The following is a 9,806-nucleotide window of genomic DNA, read 5'->3' on the forward strand; positions in this document are numbered from 1 at the left end:
GACCCGTAATTTGGAGAAGCTTGCTTTCCTGGTAAAAAAATCATAATCACATGTGCTTCTGGCCCAGACTTCGCAAGGACTGCAACTTACCAGGAAAGTCTCCTCACTTCCAAAGGACATCTAAAGCCCATAAGACAATCTGGGCACGTCCTCGTGGCTACATGCCTTATGCATTTCTGAAGACTTATTCCTTCCCTCCAATCCGAGCAGGGATCATTTTGTTAAATACTGACTAGTATTTTGTCATCGGAGCGAAAAATTTCAGAAATGGTGTTAATATTTAATCACATTAGTACTGGCGTGTTTTACAGTGTGACAAAATAAAATATCATTACAAGAACGGGCTCTGCCTGAAAGGGAGGCAAAAAGAGAAGTGTTTACTGGAACCCCGAGAAGGTATATGCAAATCTACTGGACATCACTGTTCCAGGGCTGATGGGACCATGTATATATATATATATATATATATATATATATATATATGTATGTTTTTTTTTTTTAAGGAAAAGCAGAACATTTTGCTTTACAATTTTTTCAACTCTATTTCGACACTTCAGTCTGATTTTCAGCCAGGGGACTCGGGGGCCTGTCGAAAGCTCTGTGTACCTATTTACACAACGTGTGCAGATGGAACTGCAGAGTGTTATCATAATGAAAAGTTTAATCATCCTTATTTACTACCAGTGAGGGAGCAGGAATCAGATGCAGATACCCTATAAAGCCTTAACTAGCAGCCACGAGACTGCAGTGTCTGTGAGCAACCTCAATTCCCGGCTTTATCTAGGAAACTGTCCTTCCCACATCACAAAGTAGAAAACAAAGGAGGTGAAGTCCCATGCTTCTAAGACAGCCAGCCCTGCGCCCTACCCTGACGGAAGTCCTTGTCCCCCCATGTGTGCAGGGAGGGCTGAGTTTTGCTTGCAGGGGAAATCAACCCTCAAGTGACTACTATGTTTCCAAAATTATTATTGATCATCTGACTGTGAAAATGAAACAAACAAAGCATTTCTTTAATGATACTTCTTCATTCATAGCCTGCATCATTTAATTTTTTTTTTCTGTAAAGGAAGGCAGCTTTAAAAATATCTCATTAAACACTGCCCTATACCTCTCCCATCTAGGCTACATAGGCCCTTCAAAAGACTTGCATGTGAAGCACTACTGATTTTTCTTTCTTAATTCCAAATATCAGGTTTAATTTTTTTTTTAACTTTTCTCACCCCATTTTGGCCAACATGTTCTAATTATTAAGGGGGGGGGGAGTGGGAATGGGGCCACTGAGGAGGAAGGGGGGGAAGGGGCAGCTAGGCCAAGCCAGGTAGAAGTGACAGAGACAGAGATTTGTGCTAACCAGCTATCGATCGGGCCGGATCGAGATGTTGTGTACAAGAAAATAAAAGAGAAGGGGGGCCAAGCAAGCAGGATACTGCGTCCAACTCCATTTTAAAAAGGAAAAAAGAAAAAAAAAAGGAGAAGAAGCTGAGGGTCCCAAACTAACCAATTTATGGCCTTGCCTGGGAGAAGCTTGGAGAATGCTGATGCTGATGGAGGCATCTGCTGTGCATGCTAAACACCCGGCTTCAAATGAGAGAGAGCGTCCGGAGCTGGGCAGGAGCAGTGAACAAAGAGGAAAGCAGCAGGGCTGCATTCATGAATGAGAAACCCTAAGCGGGAAAGCTACCCGGACTGGGACAGAGGAAGCTCCGAGTTCTGAGCTGCCCAGCTCCTACCCCAGCCCCCTTCCCTCCCTCACCCGCTATCTCATTCTCCTAAATCCAGGGTCAAGAGATGACAGGATGCCGGGAGGGCTAGGAAAAATGAAGGCAATAGAGGAAAGAACTGTAAGAGAGGGCAAGAATCAGGGGACGCATTTTTTAAAAAGACAGGGTTAAATCGTCAGTTACTGGCGCCATGAAATATTCCACTTAGTGAAACCAAGGGAATTTCAGCTAGGGTTTAAAGGAAAAGGTAGGTGGCGGGGGGGGGGGAGGGAATGCTGTTGCCTAGTTTTAAGAAGTCATTAGCTATAAAAGAAAAAAGAAAAGGAAGAAGAAAGAAAAGAAAAAGAAATGCCCCCATTAAATGAAAACAGAAACCCAGCGCAGCCCAGTCATCTTTTGGTTAAAAAGAGCTGTTATCACTTTAACTGGAATGGAGATCTATTTACTAACCCCCACACCTCCCACCTGAAAGGCCTCCAGGCCTGGTGGAGAGGGAGTGCAGAGAATGCAAAGGAGAGCTGGGACTGGACATCTGTCACCTAAGCCAAGAGAGATACTGACAAACGTGGGTCCTTTGTGTCTTAAGAATATATACCCATATCTCTGTACACAAATGATGCTCTGGCCGAGGGGTCTGGACTCCGTCAAAGAGACCTCACCCCGGTCTCATGCCCCCCTCCCACCAAACATCAAGGAGATGCTCCCAGAAAAAGGCTGCCTGCCTCCTACAGCCCTGACAGGTCTCCAGTTCTTCAGTGAAATTCTAAGAGTTAAGAAGAGACAAAACAGCTATTCATTAGGAACAAATGTCAAATTAGGCATCGCCTCTGAGTGATGCTGCCCACAGCCGAGCTGGTAACTTTTTTCTCCAAAGATGCTCACACCTCAGACAACTCTGGCTGGGGGACGGCTAACTAGGGAGGGGTGAGGGGGAATTAACACAACTTCCCAGGCATCCTACCAGAAAGGGGAGGCACACAACTCTAAGAAAGTGGCACCAGCCTGAATGTTGCAGGTGGGGAGGGGTCTAGTTTTCTGAGTGCCGCAACTAGGGCAACTCAGCTAAAGTGGGGAGAGAGTAATACAGTTCTGCAATGCTTACTCCCCCGCCCCCACTCCCCACCCAGAGCTACCTTCTAGGTTAGTACTGCGCTGTGGAACTTAAATGTATCTGGAAGCACCTGTGGGGTGGGGGAGGAATGGGGAATGAATAGGGGTGGGACGGGTAGGTGGGCCCAGCCCACGCAGCTCCTAAGTGGGAATTAGGTGCATCCCCCCGCCCCCCACCCGCCCAATGCCTTCCTAACCCCAGGGGGTCCTCCCCTTGCAGGGAGCCTTCTAGGCAGACTATCGCCTGCACTGGGGGGCCGGAGCGGGTCACCGGGAAGGTGTGAGGGGGGCATGCACATATACCTTCTTTGCTGTTGGGGTTCTGGGGTTTGGCCTTCTCCCAGGGCGCCAGCGTCTTGTCGTCGTCTGCGCCGTCCACCAGGGCCTTGTCAGCGGGCATGTACCAGGTGGCGCTGTGCTCCGCCATCAGCGAGTCCAGGTCGATGGTGCTCATGGCACTCTTGACCGCCTCTGAGCAGCAGCTGCCCAGCTCCGTATCGCCGTTCTGAGCGCCCGAGGCCCCGACGGCGCACTCACCCTTCTTGGCACCTTTGAGCCCCAGGGGCTGGTCCTCGGAGATGCTGAACTGCTGCCTCTGTAGCTGGATCTGCGCCTGGAGGATCTCCAGGGGGTGGATCTCATCCGGTGGGGGTGCCCCGCTGCTGCTCGTCGGGGTTCGGACCTGCTCCAGGCCCGGCGTGCCCGGGTGGCCCGTGCCCCCGCCGCCGCCGTAGCTGTCAGGGGTCGAGGTAGAGGTAGACAGGATACCCAGGCCAAGCGGGGGCGGGGGCGCCTTCTGTCCGTGCTCCCCGGCGCCTACCCCACGGGGCGGGAGCTTGGGCGAGCCGGTCACCAGGGGACTCCTGCTCGCTTTGGCAAGGGCCGGGGTGTTGTCGGAGCTGGACGACACTTCGTCCTCGTTGGCATAGCTGGTGCTCACCTCGTCCGAGGCGAACTCGCCCACGTGCGGGGAACTACCGTCCGACTTGGCCCCGCCGTCCAGGGATGCCATGAGGTCCGGCTGGTCCCCCAGGAGCAAGTCGGCCCCCTTCCCCCACGACGGGGACGTGAGCGCTTTCTCGTGCGGCGTCGGCGCCCCGCGTGTCTCTCCCGCGGAGCTGATTCCGACGGCGGCGCCCGGCGCCTGCTGCTGCCCTGGGCTCACCCCCGGCGCGCCCCCGCTGTCTGGCGCCGCCGAGTACTTGTCGAAGAAGGTCCCGGGGCTCACGTGACCACTGTCCCTTTTTCTGCGACCCCGGCCCCGGCCGCCGCCCCCGGGGACCGGCTTGCCGTCGTTCCCCGACGTGGATTCCAGGGTGTAGTTGGGGGAGAGGCTGGTGCCGTCCCCCGGGGCGGGCGGATTGGGCGGCCCGGAAGCTTTGGAGCCGCTGCTACTGGTCCCCGGCGGGCCTCCGGGCCCCGGAACCCCGGGGGCAGTCCCTCCAGGGAAATAATCCGAGCCCGGGTTGCCGGTAACTGTCGCGCCATCCGTCTCGTTCTGGCTCAGTTTCCTTTTGCCCTCGGGCGGGTTCTTCTTGTTGAAGGTCACGTTGAGGTTGGGCGCCCCAAGGCTAGCGATCATGTTCTGGCAGGCGGTGGAGAGCGCGGCCAGACAGCTCTGGCCGAACAGGTTGTCCTTGGAGCTGGGCTTGTTGAAGGAGCCCAGCGAGAGCGCGCCCAGCTTGCTGGCCGAGGCGCGCTGGCTGGGCTGGAACTCGGGCTGCGGCGGGTAGGCGCCCCCACCGCCGCCGCCGCCCGCGCTGCTGCCGCCCCCGCCCCCACTTGGGGGCGAGTTCACGCCCGGGCCGCTGTGCGGCGTGGCCTGCCGGCTCGCGGCGCCAAACGGGAAGCCCGGCTGGCCCCCGAGCGCGGGCGCTGTGAAATCCGGCGGCGGGGGCCGGCGCTCCGAGGGCGCGCTGGGCAGCCCCACCCCGGCCCCGGGCGACTGCAGCTGACCCAGGCTGGCCAGGCTGCCCCCGAACTGCAGGCCCGGCGAGGGCAGCGCGGGCACGTGGCCTTCACCGGGCATCCTCAGCGGCTCCTGCAGAGAACCCCGGAACAGCACCCCGGAACCACCGGGCGGAGGGGGCGGTGCCAGGCCCGGGTCATGCGGGCCGCAGTCAGCCGGCAGGCCTGAACCGCCCATCCTGCGAGGGAGCAAGTCTCCCGGCGGCGGGTGCGGGCCTGGGAACCACGCGCTCTCCTGCGCCAAGTGTGGCGCCTGCTGCTCGAAGGTGCCCAGGCGCCCTGAGCCCGCGCCGCCGCCTTCGCGCTCGAAGTTTGGCTGGGCCAAGCCGCCCACCGGGCCGCCGTGCACCAGGCCGCCCTGGCCCACGTCCCCGGGGTGGCCAAGCTGGGCCAGGTTGGGCTGGCGCAGCCGCTGCTGCTGATTCCGCGACGCCATCTGCTTAATCATGAGGGCCGCATTTTGGCGTTGCTGCTGCTGCTGCTGCTGCTGCTGCTGCTGTTGCTGCTGTTGCTGCTGCTGCTGCAGGGTCTGGTGATCCGGGGCCGGGTGCTGCAGGGGCGGCCCCGAGGGAAAGCTGTCGGGCACAGGCGGCGTGAACTCGCCCGGGAGGCCCGGGTAGGATGTGGGTGAGAGGTGGTTATCTAGAGCGCCGTTGTGTAGGCTGCTGTTCCACGAGGCGCAGCGGTCCACTCCCGCGCCGCCGGGGAAGTCGAAGCGCGGCCTCTTGGCCACGTTCATGTAGGGGGGCGCGTCGAAATGCTGCAGCCGCTGGTTGGGCGCCTGCTGCGGAGGGGGGTGCTGCATGTTGAACACAGGCTCGGAATAAGGGTGCATGCTCCGGTTCTCCAGCCGGTGGATGGGATACTCGAACTGCGCGTGATGGCTCGGCAGCATGGGGCCCCCGTCCTGCAGGCCGCCGCTGGGCGTGCCCGCCTCGCCCTGCTGGGGTCGCGGGAGCGCAGGCGGGCAGGAATTTTGTCGGACCAAAAGCCCGGACGGCGGCTGCTGCGGCTGAGGCTGCTGCGGCTGCTGCGGGGGCTGCTGCTGCGGGGGCGGCGGGGCCTGCTGGGGAGGCTGCATTAACGGGTGTCTGGAGCCTACCCCAGGCTCCAAGCCCACAGGCATTTTACGGGCCCCGCCGAACCTCTCGAAGAACACGCCGTGTTGTTGTTGCTGCTGCTGCTGCTGTTGCTGCTGCTGCTGTTGAGGTTGCTGGGCGTGCATTTTGGACAAGCCCACCATGCCCGCGGCTCTGGGCATGGCGGAGGCGCCCGGGAAAGCGCCCCCGGGAACCTGGCGACCAGCCGCGAAATGAGGCAGCTGGCCCTCGGAGTCGGAGGGCGAAAACATGTCAAAATGTCCCGAGGGCGCCTCGCCCGGATAATTGTATTCCAGGGAGTCGACCGCTCCTTGGTTGGCCACTCTCCGGGGCTCCAGACTGTGGGAATCAGAGCCGCTGGAGGCGGGCAGGCCGTGGAAGGAGGCGGCCCGGTTGGGGCTCTGGTCCAGCGGCAGGCATGGGGCGGGCACAGCGTGACCCGAAGCGCCCGAGCTGTGGAAGTCCGGGAGGTTCCCGGGCCTCTGCGGGCCGAAGCTCTCCGGCCCCTGGCTCTCCGCCATGTGCTCGTAACCCTCGGCGAAGGGCGGCTGGCTGCCCAGGCCGCCGCCGGCGCCGCCGTAGCCGAGCAGGCGACCCCCGTGCAGGCACGAGGCCCCCGGGTCCGGGCCCCCGAAGTTGCCCCCGAAGTGAGGGTGGTGCTGGTGGGGATGGTGGCCGCCTGGGTGGCCGTGGTGTGGCTGCTGGCCGCCGAAGAAGCCGTGCACCGGCTGTGCCTGCAACCCCCCCGCGTGCAGCTCCGAGTGGCCGCGCGCGTGGAAGCCGTACGGCTCCATGTTCATGCCCAAGATCGGGGGCTCGCCCAGCGCGCTCATGGTAGGGTCCACGGGGCCAGGGGGCCCCCCGGCGTGGAAAGCCGGGGCCTTAAAGTGGGCATTCATGCTCAGTCCGGCCTCGTTAAAGTTCCTGTCGCCCTGGCCAGCGTTCCTACTGTTGATCTGGGGCTCGAACTGGTCCAGCCCAAACATACTTGGTGGGGGACGGGCGGAGGGGGATCAATAGAGCATGACAGCCTGCTCTCCGCGGCGCGCCTTCGGCCAGCTCCTCGTTCCGGCCCTGGGTTGAGCGCTCCCAGACGCTCAGCACCGCGGGAGCGCAGAGCGCACGGCCACCTCGCCCGGCGTGGGGAGGCTGAGCGCTATCAGCTTCTTTACCGAAGCTCTGGCTCTGCCCGCCGCGGGCCTATCTCACATCTTGCGGGGCTGTGGGGCCTCCAGGATCCGCTTGGGGGGACCCATGTCCCGGGCGGTTGGCACAGCTGCGGATGGGTTTGCAGGGAGGGGACCGAGCCGCGGGCGAGCGGAGACAAAAAGTTAAGTGGGGGGAAGGGGGCGGGAAGAGGGGAGGGAGAGCAGAGCGATCACCTTCTTAAGTCCGATGGGGTCAGGGTGAGGAGCCCCAGGACGCCGCCCGCAGCCTCCCGGAGTCCGTGGCGAAGCTGTTTAAGGGGACGGGGAGGGGAGACCCTTCAAAGCCGCGGCTGCCGCCGGGGCACGGACAGAGCGGTCCCTCCCCCCTCCCCCCAGAGTCCCCGCGCTCCGCTGCGCGAGCCTCTGCCGAGTACGTTCCGCTCGAAGAGTCCCCGGCGCACCCGGGGCGAACGGCTGCTCCTCCTTCAGCGGGTCGGAGGCCTGGAGGCTCCGCTCGGCATCGCCGGCCCCGGCCCCCGAGCCGAGGGAGCAGCGGGGTGGGGAGACGGTGGCGGCGTTCGGGGTTGAAGCGGAGGGTCGTGGGGGAAGGCGCCGGCTCCCCTGCTCCGCGGCCGGTGAGCTGCGCCCCGCGCGCCGCTTCGCGGCCACGTCGGTGGCCAGCCGCTTCTGCTCTCCGCCGTTCGGTCTGAGTGCGCGGACGTCTCCGCGCCCCGTTCCAGACGAGGGGCTGGGTCGCTCCGAAGCTCCGGTTCCCTGCCTCCGCGCCGAGGTGCTCCGCGAGTCGCTCGGACTGGGAGGAGGGGGGCGTACGCGGGTTGGGGGGCCCCGCCGGGCAGGCAGGCTAAGGCGTTCCGGCTGCGCTCTCAGAGTCCGGAATGGGGGGGGGCGGGGCAGCTCTGGGGGGTCCGCTCTCCCCTCTCCCGGCTGGCGGGGGGGCTCTGCGTGGGGCGCTCCGAGGGTCTCGGCTCCCCTCTCTGTGTCTGCCTCTCGCCCAGCGCTGGGAGAAGCAGCAACAAGTTTTGCATTTCAGCAATCAATTTCAGCCATTACATTTGCACCAATCAGCGCCGCCCGAGCTCCGGGCCCGGGGCGGGGCTCGCTCTTAAGGTGGTCCTGCGTCCTGGCAGCCGAGGACCCCGCCACGAAACCCGCACTTCCCCGGCTCTGGGGTCCCCCGCGCCCGCCTCGCCTCGGGGTCCGGCGCCAGTGTGCTGGGGCCCTGACCTCGGGGCGCAGCGGGCTGGAGCGGGAGCAGACGGAGAAGGGAGGCTTGGCTTGGCTTTGTTCACTCCCCTCCTCACGCACAACTCCCCACCCCCAACTGGAACGAGACCCGCTGGGTGGGCAGGGGGTGGGGAGGTGGGCGGTGAGCGGTGCGGGGCGCTCAGACAATAGGGTCGCCGGGCAAAGTCCCTAGACTCGCCAAGGAAAGTCTCTAAGTGTGGACTGCGCCCCAGCCCCGGAGCGAACCCTCAGCTCCCAACCTCTCTGCCTGCTCACAAGCGGTGCGCAAGTTAGCCAGCCCCGGGATTTTCCTGGAGGCGAAACCAGACCTGGAACCCCGAAGTTAGGGATTTCCCCGAGAGACCTGGACGCCTGCGCTCTGCTCCTTCGCTAGGGTATGCGCGATCGTCCGCAGTCCCCACTGTCTGGAGCTCGCGGTTCTCAGCCGCCGGCTTCTGCCAGGAGGAGCCAAGACCACTCGGCCCCTTTCTGGGGGGCGCGTCAGATGAGCCCAGCGCCCGAGCGGCGAGGCGAGGCGCTGGGAGCCGCGAGAAGACGCGAGGTCAGAAGACGTCCGGGCCCACCGGGAGCGCCCTGCTTCGGGCACCCTGGCCGAGGCCCGGGCCCTCCGCGGGCGCGAGGTTGGCCTCCTTAAGAGATCAATTAAGCTGAAGAGGCCACGGAACGGAATTGGGTTGTGATACTAAAATCAATAGAAGTAATTTGATATCTGCACTGCTCTTTATGAAATATTTATCCCAATAATCTTAGTTAAAATGTTTAGATCTTTCGGATCCCCGCGGTGGCTGAAATCTATCTCGCAATTAGGCAATGAGAAGTTGGGAGTTAGAGGTGATCGGAGCTACAAAAGGTGTTTACTGTGTGTGTGTGTGTGTGTGTGTCTTACACCCTAAAGTGTGTCTATGTGTGTGTGTGGGGGGGGCGGGGAGAGTCGGGAAAAAGCCTTTAATTTTCTTCCCTATAAGATAGTACCTGTCGATTTTGCTAGCAGGCCAGTATTCTTAGGAGAAAGGGAGAGAAAAAGAACTTTCTTGAAGCATCCCCGATATCACTATTAAATCTAAATAAGTTAAGCACGGTGTATAAAAATGCCTTTTCCCCCACGAAAGAAAGTGTTTATCGCCCAAGTCTTTCTGGCTTTGCTAAATTGTGCATGAAATCTGAAATGAAATAAACGTTATAATAAAACCAACCCCTGAGCCCTTTTTATTTAAAAACCTCAGCTCAAGCACTCCACCATTGGGGGCACAAGTTAAAAAGTTAACACCACGGCATGCGCACAGATTCATTGCTCCCTGGAGTGGTTGCTGGGAAGGCAGGAGCTGGGTGTTCCCCGAACCCACAGGCCAGGTAAATGGGCTCAACTTGGGGCATAGGGGGTGAGGGAGTGAGCAGGAAATGGGGTCTTGAGACACTTCCAAAGAAAACAGACCCCCCCCCCCCCCAAATAAAAACAAAAACACACTAAAACCCAGCACCTCTAAAACTCAGAG

General features: G+C 60.7%; 1 protein-coding gene across 1 annotated transcript in view; it reads right to left on the reverse strand.

Moving 5' to 3' along the window:
- MN1 (MN1 proto-oncogene, transcriptional regulator) overlaps window positions 1-7,447 on the reverse strand; it is a 47,026-nt gene extending 39,579 nt beyond the window's left edge. Inside the window, exon 1 of the mRNA XM_077160718.1 lies at window positions 3,135-7,447. Within this exon, the coding sequence (XP_077016833.1) occupies window positions 3,135-6,885 (3,751 nt within the window). The 5' untranslated portion in view covers window positions 6,886-7,447. The remainder of the gene's footprint in view (window positions 1-3,134) is intronic.
- Window positions 7,448-9,806: the final 2,359 nt, after the last annotated feature.

Source organism: Tamandua tetradactyla, chromosome 5, assembly GCF_023851605.1.
Source record: "Tamandua tetradactyla isolate mTamTet1 chromosome 5, mTamTet1.pri, whole genome shotgun sequence".
NCBI lineage: Eukaryota > Metazoa > Chordata > Mammalia > Pilosa > Myrmecophagidae > Tamandua > Tamandua tetradactyla.